The sequence below is a fragment of the Capra hircus genome, chromosome 22, assembly GCF_001704415.2.
Source record: "Capra hircus breed San Clemente chromosome 22, ASM170441v1, whole genome shotgun sequence".
In the NCBI taxonomy this organism is placed as follows: domain Eukaryota; kingdom Metazoa; phylum Chordata; class Mammalia; order Artiodactyla; family Bovidae; genus Capra; species Capra hircus.
Window position 1 is genome coordinate 49,760,911 of NC_030829.1, and position 17,119 is coordinate 49,778,029.

Sequence of the window (17,119 nt, forward strand, 5' to 3'; positions counted from 1 at the left end):
GCAGCTGTGGATCAGAATCCCAAAGTCCTAGGTTCAAATCTCAAATCGGCACTTCACTGGCTTACGTATCTTTGGTCAGTCACTTAATTTCTTTCTACTGAAGTTTCTTTCTCATCTGTTTAAAAAAAAAAAGTGGGGACAGGTGATATTATGGTGTCAGGCTCAAGCAGTATCAGGACATGGGAGTTTCCCTGTAAACACTAAACCCCTGACCATAAAACATCAGGCACATCCCCACTTTCCAGAACAAAATTAAGTCCTGGGTATATGGCGTCTTCTCTGCCTCTGGTGGATGTTTTGCCTCTGAGAGGTACGGGGCCCTCTTAGAGGCTTCAAAGGACAGGATTCCCTGACGAGGCAAGTAACCGAAGAGCCCATGCCTGAACTCCTTTTCAGAGTTGCACCCATTTACCAGCAGACTTAGTGAGATTCTGGGGACACTGGTTCTTTCAGATCTGGTTTCATAGGCCTAGTCCCTTCCTAACTTCACATGCCTCTACACCACAGGCTTATTAGAAGTTAAATCTCTTTTAAAGATTCAGGGGTTTTTTTAAGTTTATTTTTTTCTTCTATCTGGGGAAAATCAAACAGAAGGAAATCAGGTAAAAATAAGGCAGAAAATATGCACTGTTTTCAAATTAGAAAAGAAAGAATTATGACATCACAAAACTAAAATAGTTGTATTCTGGTCAGTAATGAGGAAATTTTTTTTTCATAGACTGCTAAGTGGGGATTAAAAAAGAATAAGCAGTAATCACTCTAAATCATTAAAAAATTTATCTCATACAGTAGAATAAAAAAGACGACTTAAGATGCAGCTTCCACTTCTTAGTGGCCAAACTAAAACACATATACTCAAACCTGCTATTCTATTCTAGGAGTTTAATTACAAACTCTTATTTCATCTATTGGTGGTGTTTACTGCTGCTGCTGCTGTTAAAGGGTAAGAAAAGTATTTGCTTGTTCTTTGGTTTCTATACTTGGTAGTTCGGGTGCAATCAACATGGGAAAAGACAGGTATTTCACAAAAATGGTTGGATTTTTTTCTCACCTAATGCACTTTAGAAAAGAAAGCTTCCTGAAAAGGTAAAATTAAGAATGGAAAGATGCAAGGCTTTCCAAGTTATTTATGGCAACAGAACTGGAAAGCAGAGAATCTCTAAAAGGGAGAGAGAGACCTACGGAGTCAGAACACAGGTTACAAGGGTTCAGTAAAGAACAGTTCCTTGTAATACTAGAGAATGGCATTAAAAGGTCAAGTATATGACAAAACATTACACACTGACCAGAAGAAAATTAACAGGAATATTCAACTGCTGAAGGACAAAAAGGACTAACAATCTCTGAGATCCAGTTTCATCATCTGTATAATGAAAATAACCTTAGGACTGTCACTCCCAGCACTGACCGGCCCATCACTGATCTTCAAAAAAGGGTAGTTTCTTCTGCAAGCCAGAAGGGAATGGCACAATATACTTAAAGTGATGAAAGGGAAGAAACTACAGCCAAGAATACTCTACCCAGCAAGACTTTCATTCAGATTTGACGGAGAAACCAAAAGCTTCCCAGGCAAGCAAGAGTTATGAGAATTCAACACCACCAAATCACCTTCACAACAAATGATAAAAAAAAAAAAAAAAAAAAAAAACAACCTTCTCTCGGTAGGAAACACAAGAGAAGGAAAAGACCTACACAAAATAAACTCAAAACAATTAAGAAAACGGTAATAGGATCATACGTATGGATAATTACCTCAACTGTAAATGCACCAAACTTAAATGCACCAACCAAAAGACAGACTGGGCAGATGAAAACATACTTGCCACATGACTCTACTTAGCCCCCCAAACTGCACGTAATTATTTTATATTGTTAGGTTAATCATGTTTCTATTATGGCTTGCAACTGTAATGATCGTTTTTGTCTGGCTATTTATTGTGAAAACTGATAAACATCTTTAACTCTGGTGGGGGAAAAAAAAAGAGTAGTGTCCGCCCTTCCCTCTAAACTCAATCACAGAACATTACAATGGAAAAGAGAAGTTCAGACATCACTTAGTCCCTAGTGACTAAATCAAATAATTTGAAAATGTCACAACCTGTACAGAAAATTTGTATATCATAAAAGATTTTAAAGGCATTAAGGTATTGCTACAGAATCTCAAAAATCTTATCGAGGTCAAATACAGATGAACTCCTTTCCTCACCAACATCTAAGCAACTTATCCAGATTGGTGGGAAGAATGTCTAAGTTCTCCCTCCTTGCTATAAGAATTGTGGATTAGCAAGCAGAGATAGAAATGTGTGCGCCAATCTGCTCATAAAAATCAAAGTTGAAATGCAAAACATTTTCTCATACGAATTAATGATAACAGATTTTCAGGCTAGGAATTAAACGATGCAGCTAACAACTCCATTTTTAATTGACTTTTTCTCACTATAAGTATAATGTTTAGGCTACTTTATAGACTGAACTGGCTTTTATAAAATGGCAAAGAAGTGTAACCCTAATATGCCTATGAAAAAAAATGTATTCTGGGTTTTGAACAATTCACACAGGAACTTTCAGACCACAGCTGAGGAAGGAATAGTAGAAGAAAGCTATGAGAGAAACAGAAAGGGAGTTTCTTTGGCAGAAAGGACAAATAAACTACACGAAATTACAATTGTTAATGTCTTCAGAATAACTGTCTCTCTCATTTATCAAGCATTTAAGTCCTATCCTGTGCCCAATGCTGTGCCCCTCCACAGGGAAAAATTTTTCTAAAGCTAAACCCATAGTCCCAGAAATGCAGAAATTTCCTCCCATCTTCCTGAGTAAATCACACAGCAAATCACAGTGCTTTGAGATTCACATATGCCTATCTTGATGACCTTGCACTGTCTCCATCTCAGCACCAACACACCTGAGGATATGCCTAGTGCAGTTATTACTCTAAGTACTGTACAAAGGGGAAAAGAAGAAATTAACATTTATTAAGCACTTGGTAGGTGCTCATTTGATTTTCACAACCCTGTAGGTAAATATTATCCCCAACTTACACATTAAGAAAATGACGTTAAATAACTTGCCCACAACACCAGTAAAAAGAATCCAGGACTCAGAAATCTGCCAACTCCGCTACTCAGAGGTTCCTACCCAGAAGGAAAGAAATTACTACTTAGCTGCCAGTGGACAGTTGATCACTTTCACATCAATTATTTGTTTTTCCAATTAGGCAGGTCTGAGAGCAAATTATGGGAAAGATACACCACCAGCTCTTCATGTCACAGAATACACTTAGTATGTAGGGAACACTCCAAGAGAAAGGATAAAGCGTTCCCAGAGGCGAATCCTAGCTTTCTCACCACTTCCCAATCCCATCTCAATAGACTAGCACCAGACCTCCTTTCATCACTTCCATTCTGGCCGGTATCAACGTGCACTTGTCGTCATTTAGTCGCTAAGTTGGGTCTGACTCTTGCGACCCCATGAACTGTAGCCCACCAGGCCCCTCTGTCCGTGGGATTTCCCAAGCAAGAAGAGCAGTGTCAGTTGCCATTTCCTTCTCCAGCGAGTCTTCCTGACCCAGGGGTCAAACCCGTGTCTCCCACACTGGCAGGTAGATTCTTTACCAGGGAAGTCCCATTGTGCTCTTAGAGCATAACAGATTAGAAACTTCAGAAAGCTGCCTTTCAAAACAAGATTTTCTACCAGCACAGATCTCTCTGCAGGTCCTTAAATTTAAATAATTCAATTTCTACGTAATTTGCCTGATGGGATTCCTAGACATTTGTTGCAACTGACAGTTTAAAAGTTACTTTGTAGTGAACTGTGAACTAAACCTTCATTGAGCTGCAGAAAATATGGAAAACAAAAGTCTACCTTCAGACAGATTTCACTATCTAAAATTTTCCATTAAAACTTCAGGGGGGGAAACCTGTACACTCATCTTTCTATCTAACTGAATGAGATGACAGGTGACTTACAATAATGCAATGTGGCTAAACTCTCTTGCGTAATCACCACGAAACACACTGTAAAAGTAAAACTAATGTTCAAGCCCTTAAATCATTGAATATTCTTTTCAAAATAATTCAACACTGTAAGAATTATTTAGCTTCTGGAGTTTAACACTTGTAACAGATTTTTTAACGACGGATTTTAAGAGGAATAACGGTCTCATCTAAAAACAGATTCATCTGTTTCCTAACAAAACCATGACTATAATATACACTAAACACTGGGGAATGTGCAAGAACACTTCCTATTGTAACGTAATTACTCTAATATTGAAGGCAAAACAAACTAAAACGGATCAAACATTTCCAGTCAAATGTCTGCAAAATTCTGAATAGAGAAAATGATGTCAACGTATTTTATCCCTTTTTTTTTTCCCTTAAGGTTCAGTCCAAAAATAAACAGTCATCCGGCTCATCAACTCAGGGTCAGAAACTCATTAAAACTGAGGTTCGAGAGCGGAGAAAACAGATTCCCAGAAATCGGCTTCTTGGGTAAAACTGCCCTGTGCCCCGCACCAGAAGCCTCGGGCGGCCGCCGGGGCCCTGCCGGCCCCTCCCGCCGGCCGCACCTGCCGAGGCTGCGCGGCCAGCGCCCCCTGCCGCCGTCCGCGCGCCTAGAGACCCGCTCCCACCCCCGCGCCTCGCGCCCGCGCCGCCCCCACCCCGCGCACACCTCGCGCCGAGGCCGCGCAGCCTGCGGGCCGTGGCGGGGGGCGCGCGGGCGCGAGTCGAGGCGGGGCCCGCAGGAGGCCGAGAGCACGGGCGCGAGCCCCCGCCGCGCCCAGGCCCGAGCCTCACCTACCTACGCCGTATTTCTCTTCCTCTGTGGGGGTCCACATGGCCGGGCCGGGCGCGGCCCCGCGGGCGCGGCGGCCGGGCGACAGCGCGGCGGGGACGGCCGCGGGCCCGGCTGTGGCGCACCGCGAGCCGAGGCGGGGGAGGTCAGCCGGCGCGGGGCAGTGGGCGGCGCATCCCTCACAGGCCGTCCGGGATGCCGCCGCCGCCGCCACGTCCGGACCGTGAGGCTCCGCGGGCGGCCCGGCAGTCCCGGTCGGCGCGGGTGAGGGCTCGCCACCTGTCCGTCCCCGCCGCTCTCGCGCCGCCGCTTCGTCCCTCACAGCTTCGCTGCTCGGCTCCCGGCGCCGCCGCGGCTCGGCTCGCCTCAGCGGGCTCGCAGGATGCCCGCGCATGCGCCGCTCCCCGGCGCGCGGGGGCTCGCGCCGCCCGGGCTCGCGCCGCCCGAGCCCGCGCGCGAGCCCCCACGCGCCGGCGCCGCCGCGCGCCAGCGGAGGGAAATCCGCGAGAGGCGATTGGACGGCCCGGCGGGGTCAGGACTGGCTCTCGGGCAGGCCTAAGGCCCTGGGTGGCCCCAAGCTCCGGAGGAGGCGGGGCTGGACAGGTGGGATGCCCTCGGGCCCCCACGGGCTTCGATGTCCAATTCCTCCTGCCAGGCCCCCAGAGATCGCCAGTGGAGAGGAGAGAGCAGGGAAGAGGGAATGATACCGCTTTAAGACCCATTCAGCTGTCATCCACAGCCCTGTCACGACCCCATCCCTAGAAAGATCTCTGGTCCCGCAGGGCGGGGTCGCCGTGGGTGAACGAAGTCGGGCACACTCATGCCCCTCGCTCTTTGGACTCTGGGACTCCTCCTTGGTTCTTGTTACCCTGAGTTGGCCTGTGTGGTAGATGTTCGGGGTCAGAACAATCACTGCACCCTTCCCAGTAAGGAAGCACTTGTTCTTTGGGGCCGTGGGGGCGGGGGATAGGGGGTGGTTGTTCCTGCACTGGGCACCGCCTCTGCTGCTCCTAGGTCTGTCTTACAGGCCATCCTGAGTTTCTGGTTTGGTCCTGACACTTTCCTCCTTTCTCTCCTCCCTAAGAATCCATTCACTCTTAGGTCTGCAGATATCACTTCGTGACCCTAGATCAGTGACTCATCAAAGACCAGGGAGGTCTTGGCAACTGCAGGACTTCTCCTTTCCACCTACATCTGGATCGCACAGTGTTCTTAGCTCTAATGACAGCAGATCCGTACATTTCCGTCACCAGCACCACCAAGTCAAAACCTGGTGTCACCCCCCACTGTCACTCCTGAACAGTCCGACTCTTCAAAACCCAGTCCAAGGCATCACCTCCAGAAAAAGCTTCCCTGATCCTGCAGCTAGCAGACAGGATCCTTCTTTTGTCTGGGATTCAAGCTGTCTGCCTTTGTGTCTTACTTTTCCTGGAAGACTGTTAGCTCCCCAAAGGCAAACTCCAGGCTAAAGTTACTTTTCTGGTCCTTCATGATGCAGCCCAGCACCTGACACACACTTGTTGAACAGGAAGTGAGACTAATACAAGAATATCTTGGTAATCAACAGATCTTATTGATTCTTCATTCACCATATTCTTATGATTCATAACTCCTCCCAGGCCTGATTGTGCTTACCTGGATCACTGCCACAGACTCCCATCTCCTCACCTATACACCTCACCTCCCACCAATGAAGGCTGCCCACTCCTGCCCCCTGAAAAATGTTCTGTAAATGATTGAGATTCTTAATAGCTTGATACATGTAACCCAAGAACATACTAAAAGACATATCCTCACTTATGGTGCTTTCTCTTCCAGAGAGCTAGACCCCTGCCCAGTGGCCACCGTGGGATGTTTGCCATGGAATGAAGCCCCATTCCCACAAAGCTCTCTCCAGGGGGCTATCCAACAAGAGATACCAAGCTACACAGACCCTCTGAACAACCTTTTAAGAGCTCTTATTGCATTCTGTAGTTCTACTCCCATCAACTGATATATGTGATGATAATCTCAGAGCCTAAGAACTAGTTTCCCCAAAGTTCACTTATTCCCTGTCTCAATCCATCCTAGATGATGACTTCCCCATATAAAGACAATTCCAATCCATGTCTCCACAGTTCAGCTCAGGGGTGGGAAGGCTTTAATCCCAATTGGCAGAGAAGAGAGGGGGCCAAGGTGAGAGGGAGGGCATCTGGTAAGTCCCAGACTCCTACAGTCTTGCTGTTTGCACTAAATTTAGCACATTGTCTTGAGATGAAGCAAAAGGGCAAAGCACACGTTGTGGAAAATCAGCATTTAGCAGGACAATGCACCTGCTCTCCTATACCTACAACATCTGCTCTGAGCCTCTCCTCGGGTTCTCAGTCCCCCTCACCTATGGAGGCTCTCAATCCACTCTCACCCTGCACAAACATACCCCTTCTGGCATATGAACCGATTTCCAGCTTGCCTCTGAAAATCAGGACCCTCAATGCCCTACCCTCTCTTGCTTTCTACCCACTCTTCCATATGTTCTGACCCCCAGGAAACCACTGCACCATTGTTGCTCCCTGTCCCCCATCTTCACCCTGTTCTGCGTCACAGGCTCTTTCTGTGGTCCCAGGAACACCTGTTGGTACTCCCATCCCCTATTCCGTCTTGCGTCCTTTTCTCTCTACCTGACTTCAGAGAAGAATTATCCATTCCGAACCCCTTTATTTCAGCGCAATGTATTTGACTCTCAGTCCCCTATGTTCTGGTTTCTGACACTGTCACCTCCAGGAAATTGCTCTCATATAAGTCCCTGGGGCTATCCCAACTCCAGACACAAGCATATGCTATTCCATGGCTCTTACTGGACCTTTGTATACAGTATCCCTCAGCCTATGTATTTTCCTCTCTTGAAACTCATGGATCCTCCTCACCCTCGAAGGACTGCTTTCCCCGGGAAAACTTCCCCAGCTGCCTCTGGCTAAAGGGGATTTTGCTCTTCCATAGGGAATTTTCCTGCAGCTGTTACCCATCCCACCCTCCTCCAAGAGATCAAATATGTCCACCTTACACATTGACAAACATTTGTGTCCTTCAGTGGTAAAGACTGCTCTTCACTTATTTTTACCCCACACAGAGACTGACATGACAGGAATTCGGTATATAGTCTTGGGTGGATGATCCTGTATGTTTTCAAGGAAAGTAATGAAGTAGATTGGGAAAGACAACTGAGAAATTTACTTCAGGGAGTTACAAATCTCCAAATTCAGAAACTTGAGTTAATTAGGGTAAATTTCTCTGATATAGGCACACTGGCTTTAATTAAAAATTCATCAAGACATGTTACTGAGTATCTGTTCAGAAGATAAACATGGCAGAGCAATTTATCTAAGAAATAGAGAGAAATAGAGAATTTTCAAACAGTTTGACTTAACATCACTATTACTTTTGGGTCGAACTGATTACCTCATAATAAATCACATCGTAATAAATGAGTGAAGAGGGAATCAAGTTTTCAACAGGATATTCTTTAAGACTGGTGACTATTAAAAATAGCCTAAAACCAATGGATAAAGAGTTTGTGGTACATATATACAATGGAACATTACTCAGCCATTAAGAAGAATGAAATAATTCCATGTGCAGCCACATGGATGGACCTAAAGATTGTCATACAGAGTGAAGTAAGTCAGACAGAGAAGGAGAAATACCATATGACATCCCTTATATGTGGAGCCTAAAAAAAAACAGAGACAAATGAACTTACTTGCAAAACAGAAAGAGACTCACAGACTTACAGAATGAACTTACTGTTACTGGAGGGAAGGATGGGTGTAGGGGATAGCTAGGGAGTTTGGGATGGACGTGTACACAAGGTTATATTTAAAATGGATAACCAACAAGGTCGTACTGTACATCACTTGGAACTCTGCTCAACGTTAAGTGGCAGCCTGGATGGGAGGAGAGTTTGGGGGAGAATGGATACATGTATATGTATGGCTGAATCCCTTCACTGTTCATCTGAAACTATCACAAACTTGTTTGTTAATCGGCTATATTCTAACACAAAACAAAAAGATTTTTAAAAATTTAAAAATAGCCCATAACCGAACAGGTTTTGTAGTAACGTAAATGTGGACAGCATCATCTTTTTGTCGTAAGTGGAACTCAAGTTAATCAACCACTGTTTAACATAAGCAAATTCCATAACGATGATCCCCCCTCATTATCTTTGGTGAATGAGACTGGCCCTCTATAAACTCAAGGAGCTACACTTCATATCTTCTCTCCTCATTTTCTGCTGCCTAGAGAATCAGACAGCAGTATTTAAGGAGTCAGCCAGTCTGATGACTCAGCTCATAAAACAATGTGTGGCCACAAAGATGATGTTTATCCAGGAGCATCCTGGAGGCTTTTGCGACTGAAGTCGGCAACCAGTAAGGCAAGCGGTACACGATGCTCATTCTCCAGAGAGGTTTTGGCCATGGTGCCAGAAGCACTCACTTCCCTCGCCCAGCAGCTGAGCTCATCTGGTGCTCCGTCCAAGCAGAATGATGGGAAAGCTTCAGAGAAATGCAGCAGGTACCGAGGCAAGTCCAAGCGAAGTGCAGGTGATAGTGGCGACAGTTTGCTTTCTATTCGTCAAGAGGTACTGCATCTACAGCTTATGGCCATCTGCACCCCGGGGACAGGTGGCTAAGAGGCTCAGAATACATGTTATCCAACTTCTCTCTCCCCTGCTGGGCTCTTCTAGGAATGGGTCTGGTCTGGTTAATAAAGCATCTACAGAGCGGGTTTCCTTCATGGTAAGCTGGTCTCACTTCACCACCACCCCTTATGCTCCCTCAAAGCAACATCTTTTAGGAAACCTTCTCTCGGGAGGTAACACTAGAATAAAAGGCTAACAGAGTAGGTTAACACAGAGATGGCTGACAAAGTTAGGGTCCTTTCAGGTGAAGAGACCTAAGTGACGAAGATATTATTAGTATTTTCCTTTAAATTTTGTTGCATCTGAATATCTTTGCAGTGGGGAGGGGACAGGGAAGAGTGTAAAAAAGAGACAGATTAAGCAGTGCAATATTTCATTATTTTCCCTAAAATGACAAACTTTAACCATCTGTTCCTATTTTACCAACCCATTCAAAATATCATTAAAATGCAGATTGCATGCAGTTAGCCAGGGTCTTTCAAATGAGAAGTGACCAAAGCCTCCCTGATTTTAACCACCAGAAATCAATGTGACACTCCTGGATGGGCTGTAGCTATCAAGCCTCACCGGAAGCACCTTCCGATGTGTCACAACCCCAGCACCTTCTTCCTGACCATTCAGCACTCTGAGCTGGACTTCCCTGGGGGTCTAATGGTTCAGGATCCACCTTGCAATGCAGGGGACACAGGTTCAGTCCCTGGTCTGGGACGATCTCACATGCTGCAGAGCAACTAAGCCCATGCGCCACAACTGCTGAGCCTGTGCTTTAGAGCCTGGGAGCCACAACACTGAAGCCCACCCACCATAGAGCCCGGGCTCCACAACAAGAGAAGAGACCACGATGAGAAGCCTGGCGCCACAGCTAGAGAAATCCCTTGCAACAGTGCAGCCATAAATAAAGACTATGAGCTACCTAGAGACAATGGCTTTTTCTTTTTCTGCTTCCTCAGTGCTTAACACACAGGATCTGACACATAGTAGGTACTCTGTAAATATTGCTTGAATGAATGCATTAGTGAATAAGTGCTTTCCCCCAAGAAATGTAAATCTTTGTTCCAGTATGGTTTTTGTTTGTTTGCTGTTTGCTTCTGGCTAGCAAAACAAAAAGAGATAGAATCAAAAACAAGATACCCCCTGGAAGGAGGAACAAGTTGATAGAAACTTGGCATCACTTAGTTCACCTTTCCCTTTGGGGGAAATAACTGTGCCCTTGAATTTCTGCACTAAGTCATCAAGAAGGAATTGAAATTAAAAACCTTGGAGAGTAATTAGCAACAAAACATTCTAATGTCAAGAAGTGAATTTTATGGGACCATATTTGTAATATTAATTGGGCCTCTGCGTAGCCAAAGGGTGAAATTATTGCTCCAATACAAATAGGCCCAAAAGAGAAAAACAGCCCAAAATAGCACAGATATTGCAAATCAGGACAGAGGTAATTTCTCTACACATAAAAAGCAACCAATTGCAAAGCCTTTACCATCTCGCTTAAGTGCGAAACGCAGCCTGTTTGTTTGGCGTAGCACCACCTACCCCATCTCTGAACTGCTGTGGGGCTGGAGCTAGAAAGGGAAGGCTTCATTTTCACCAGCTCTTCATACTTTTTACCTCGAAGTCTGTGGAAAATTTTTTTTTTCTCTGTGGAAAATTTTAATCATTCATCTACCAAATATTTATTGAGCACCTATTGTGGACCAGGTCCAGGGCAGCTGTTCAGTCTTTCCCATCACAGAGTTTAACCATTCAGCTGGGGGGAAGAAACCCTGAACCAATTATCACACAAGCAAATCTCTAATTAGAGACGGAAGTACTAGGACAAGAGTACACTTACAAAGGGGGCATTCACCAAGGGAACTGACCTAGTTTGGCAAGTCTGGGAAGACTTCCTGGAGGAAATGGTGTTTAAACTGTAACCTAACAAGAGAAGCCACCACAACGAGAAGGCTCTGCACCGCAACTAGAGAGTAGCCACGAGACAACAAAGATTCAGCGCAGCCAAAAGTAAAAAAAAAAAACCTGGAACCTGACAAGGCAGGCAAACCAGCCAAGTAAAGAAGGAGTGAATGTGCCCCAGGCAAAGGAAGCAGCATCTGGGGAGGCAGGTCGGGTAAGGAAGGAGTTCAGTGTCTCTGAAGAATGGAAAGGCCAGTGTGACCAGGATGTGATAAGTGAGCAAGCAAGTAAGTGGACAATGGGGAGAGATGTGGCTGGAGTGGGAGGCAGGGCCAGGTCTTGGGACCTGACTGGGTCCCGTGACACCGGGACACCAACCATTGCCAGGCTGTGGGTCAGAACCACTCCCCAGCCAGCGCCACTCCAGGCTGCCTTCCCCTGTTTGAGTCTCCCCTTCCTTGATTCTCTCACATCTGAGTGGAGACTTAACCCTCATCTCGGAGGCTCAGAGGGGAAGAGTAACTTAACTCCTACAGAGCACGTCCCAGAGTCTAGGAGGGGTCCTGGACCCACTGGTTAACTGTGACCTCAACTCTTGGTTTATCCTCTGGATCTGCCCACGCCAAGGGGTTAGGGCAAGAATATCACCAAACATGGCAAGAAGCAACTGGCCCTGAATCTGATCAGGGACCACTGTTAATCTCTTTCTTGAGGAACATTTAGTGAGTCCTCACCAGACCCCATGGACTGTAGCCTGGCAGGCTCCTCTGTCCATGAGACTTCCCAGGTAAGAATACTGGAGTGGGTTGCCACTCTTCTCTAGGAAATCTTCCCAGCCCAGGGACTGAACCAGCATCTCCTGCATTGGCAGGTAAATTCTTTACCAATTGCACCACCTGGAAAGCCCAACATTTAGAAGAAGATGCAAAAAAACCAACAAGACAACAAAAACCTCCAAAGAACTCTCTTGTGGAACTTCTCTGGTGGTCCACTGTGTAAGACTTTGAGTTCCCAGTGCAGGGGGTTTGGGTTCAATGCCCGGTTAGGGAGCTAGATCCCACATTCTGCAACTAAGAGTTTGAATGCCGCAACTAAAATATTCCACATTCCCCAACGAAGACCTAATGCAGTCAAACAAATAAATTAACTTAAAAAAAAAAAAACTCTCTCCTGAGAACAAACCTTAAGTGAGTACTCAGAACGTGTAAGACCCTGATCGAGGAAGCAGCAACAGTACTCACCCTCTTGCCACTGAGGAAGAACAACTCTAAGAAATGTAGATTATTTTGTTCTCCAATTAGCACTGAAGGTGACGGATCAGAATTTATAACATGCAGTCATGAATTATGGAACAATCGTGGAAGTGACTCTGACCCGGAAAACTGCCATGCCAAGAGCCATGGCAATTTTTCATGAGAACTTGTCACCAGGTGGCCCCTGCCAAAACCATCACCCATACTCAGCCTCCCCCAACGCCGACCCCAACCTGTCACTTGAGGCTGCTGCCAGCCCTTGAGTTTTCTCAAGTTGTCATTGACCAAGCAACCTCAAATAAGAGTTTGAAGGCTCTGGCTTCACACCCAGCTCCAGACACTTCCCAGCTGGGTGACCCCAGTTTCCTTCTCTGTCAAGTGGAAACAATAACAGCTTCTATATCAGGGATTCTTCTGAGCAGAATGCCTAGGACGCTTTCAACACAGAGCCTGCTCCTGCTATTTAGTCACTTAGTCATGCTCAACTCTTTGAGACCCCATGGACTGTAGCCCACCAGGCTCCTCCATCTGTGGGATTTCCCGGACGTGAATACTGGGGGTGGGTTGCCATTTCCTCCTCCGGGTATCTTCTCGACCCAGGAATTGAACCTGCATCCAGCCTACCAGAAGGTAATTGTTTGCTCAACATTGGATCCTTGCTCCTACCCCATCAGCTCAGATTGCTTCCCAGAAACACTGAGTCTCCTTCTGTTTGGGGAACCTACTTCTCCTCCGAGCCAGCCTGTAAGAACTGGTTCCATCACCCCATCCAGCTGGGTTGACCTCCTGAATCCACCTCTCACCAGCCAGCACTTAGCTCAGCCGCAGTCCCTTCTTGCTATTTAACACCAAAAGGTATTGATTTCCTTGAGCTATTTCCATAATGCAACACTACTGATAACTGCATATCCCATCAGTTTCCTCCATGAGCATCATGCCCCCTGCTCACAGCCACTTCCCCTAGAGCCCCAGCTGCCAAGGCTCAGGTCTGTTTCATTTTGCACTGGTGGAAAGGTCAAACATGAATTTCTCCCCATTATTGTATACTGTGTCTTGTCACACAGACTCTCTCTGTTTCATGCATTAGTCACAGTCTTGCTATCAAATTAAATATTCCTCGGTAGTTATTTTTAGAGAAATCTTTTTCTAACGCTACATGGTGCAATGATGTGTGTGCACCCACAGCTCTGGAATCCAAGCATTACCAGGTGGGCTCCAAATTGTGTGAGGGCTCAGATTCCTCTGGAAAGCAGCAGCAGCCAATGGAGCAACGATCTGTAACCTGGCTCTGTCCATGGAATCCCCTGCCCAGCCAGAAATAATTAATCCTCCAGACCTTGGACGACCCAGTCATTCATCATTTGGTCCAGGAAAGGCCCAAAGGAGGTTCTTAGCACAATCGTGAGTTAAGCGGAGCATGTCTGTACCATCCCAACTGCTTGTTTGGCTGTCTCCTGATTCCTGCTACAAGGACACCAAGACAAATTGCACTCCCATGCCCTGCACCCCCATGGAAGCCTGCCTTCAGGAGGCCTGAGTTAATGACAGTGGTTACATCCCTACCCACTCCTATAGGGTCTTCATCAACTGAGCATTGATAGAGAAATGAAGCCCTCAGAACAGAATTTCTAATTTAGCTGGGGCGTGTGTACAGGAAGGAGGAGGGGCTTGCTAAAGCAAGTCCTCTTCATCCACTTGAAGGCACTGTGAGAAGTTATGCATACCTGAGCTTTAGAGCTCACAGTGGAAGTAAAGAAACAAAGAAAGAAAGTGAAGTCACTCAGTCGTGTCCAACTCTTTGAGACCCCATGGACTGTAGCCTACCAAGCTCCTCTGTCTATGGGATTTTCCAGGCAAGAATACTGGAGTGGGTTGCCATTTCCTTCTCCAGAAGATCGTCCCAACCCAGGGATTGAACCTGGGTCTCCCACATTGTAGGCAGACGCTTTACCATCTGAGCCACCTGAAATTGACTAGAAAATAATTCAAGACACGATTAGGGGCGAGGACTGTGGGGGAGAAGGTGGATTTCTCACTTCCTTCCAATGTTCCCTTCCACGTGCAGGTCCCCATTGGTTGTGGTACCCCAAGTCCTCACTTACCCAGGGCAAGTGAGACTGGGGGACAGGGAAGAGGTGAGCCTAGTTCTGGGCTTAGTTCACCAGCCCCTGTGTCCGGACACTAACTTCTTCTTCCCCCTTAGCCTTCATCAGTGAAGAAGGTGATGCTTTGACCTCCAACTGGGTTTTGATTTCCCAAGTGCTTCCAAAGCTGAATGGAGGACAGGAGATGACTTACTGAAGACCCTTCAAAGAGCCCCTATAAACTATATACGCTATAGACATTCGGAAGCAGGGGGCCAGGTAGACCAGAGAAATCCAGGTAAGGCTGAGATGAGGAGGCAAGATCACAGATGACAAAAGTGATTGAACACGGCTCATGAGTATAGAGGGGCACTCTTGATGGAGGTTTCACAAACCCAGGCACAGAGCAACGGAGAAGCAAAGACAGGCAAAAAGCAGTAATAAGGGCAGGGTGACTGGAGCCGGAGAGCTCCTTGGGGCAGGCAGCAGGTGGGTGGGAGCAGATGACAGAGTTCCTAGCAGTCAACAGAGACTAGATTGGTCAGTTGGTCAAGGCATGTTTCCCAAACACTCTGCCAGGTCCAGGGCAAGCAGCCAGGGCAGAGTTGATGATGGCTCAGAGGAGAGTCTGTGCAGCAGGCTGAGACACTGCTCTAACTATTCCACAATTCTCTGATGTGGGGATGTGGGTCTGGCCTGGGGAGGGACACTGAAAACTGGGCAGCAGGAACTACATGAGACCCTGAGGAGGAAAGATGTGACTGTAAATATTGGTTAGGGCAGTGGAGGGGGAGGGGCATGGAGGGGGGAATCAGAGAGCCCACTCGGAAAAGTACAGGTGTGGGTCCCTTGATAGGATCTGCTTCCTCCCATGAGGGGAAAAAGAACCAGTATGTGAACATATAGGAAAATGAGTATCTTCTATAACCTTCAAGAAACACAGCTTTTTTTAAAGATTTTTTTTAATGTGGGCCATTTTTACAGTCTTTATTGAATTAGTCACAACATTGCTTCTGTTGGGTTTTTTTTTTTGTTTTCTGGCCGTAAGGCATGTGGGATCTTAGTTCCCCAACCAGGGATCGAACCTGCACCCCTGCAGTGAAAGGTGAAATCGTAACCACTGGACCACCGGGGAAGTTCCCCAAAAGACAGCTTGGAGCTGGAATGAGACCCCATCTTGGGCCCATCAAATAAAAAGAAACATTTTAAATGACAGTGTGCAGGCAGTTAGGAATATGAGAGTAGGCTGCCTCATGTGGCGTTTTCTCAGCAGGGTGGGTGTAGCTGACTCCCCACCAGCAATATGGCAAGTGGGTATCACAAACCCCAAAAAAGTTAGTTCTGTAAAAATGGATCCAGGGAAAACTCTACACACGTAGATATCCAATGCAGGACTGTCTCTAAATACTGGAAGTAACCCAAATGACCACTGGTAGGGGATGAGTTAACTGAACATGGGGCATTCCCACATACAATTTTATGCAACTGATAACAACAATGAAAGCTATATAACAACATGGAGAATGTCTATTATGTAACATTCAGTGAAAAATAATCAGGCCCAAAACTCTGCTCACAGCATGGTTATAATTATGTAAGAACAATTGCATGCAGAAACAGACCAGAGTCAAATACACCAAGAAGTTAACCTTTCCCTCTTTTCTGCAATTTCCCAATGTGTATGTGGTGCTCTTAGGACAAACTAACCTGTATAAACCAGTGCAGCTTTCTCAGGAAAATAACATGCAAAGGCAGGACATGGAGCTGCCCTATGAATCCACCCTCCCCCCCTTCCTTGGAGCCCATCCCTCATGGTGATGAGCATGGAGGACTTCTTAAAGCTGGACTGATGATAGCAAGCCAGAGACAGTGCTGGGCATGGATTCCTGTGCCTATTTCATCCTTTCCTCTCTCCCCAGCCTGTCTCATCTACTCATCCACATCAGCTGGCCTAGGCTGTAACTTCCAGATCACAGGGCTCATTTTTCTCTTTTCATGTGGCCAGTGAGAGCTTTGGTCTCTCAGCAAATGCCTAGAGTCCTCAAGGCTCCTCACCAGGTGCTTTGGAGAAAGGCTGCCACTCCCTTCCATATCTACATTTCCCACCTCCCCAGCTGGGCCTTCAGCGCCCTTACTCCATATCAATGCCTGTGTTGAGGTCACCAAGATGCCTGCAACAGAACATCTTGTGTTTGTCTGACCTCCTGTTTTTCTTGCTTAACAGCATCCAACGCAGTGGCCGTCCCTTTCTGGGAACACTTGCTTCAAGACCCCTCGTATACTCTTCTGGTTTTCTTCCCACCTCACTGTCCCCTCTCAGTCTACTTTCCTGGCTCCTTCAGTTCCCCCTTTCCCTCTATCCCAGGACGAAGTCTCCTTTTCATCCTTCTCTGCATTCTCTCCTCTCTTGTCTG

At 46.4% G+C, this 17,119-nt stretch overlaps 1 protein-coding gene across 7 annotated transcripts in view; it reads right to left on the reverse strand.

Annotated features, from left to right (window-relative positions):
- DOCK3 (dedicator of cytokinesis 3) overlaps positions 1-4,873 on the reverse strand; it is a 301,031-nt gene extending 296,158 nt beyond the window's left edge. For 6 of the 7 annotated variants that reach the window (XM_018038221.1, XM_018038220.1, XM_018038222.1 and 3 more), the window contains exon 1: positions 4,804-4,873. In XM_018038221.1, coding sequence (XP_017893710.1) covers positions 4,804-4,840 — 37 coding nt within the window. In that variant the 5' untranslated portion in view covers positions 4,841-4,873. The remainder of the gene's footprint in view (positions 1-4,803) is intronic. The other variant, XM_018038223.1, reaches the window with a different exon arrangement.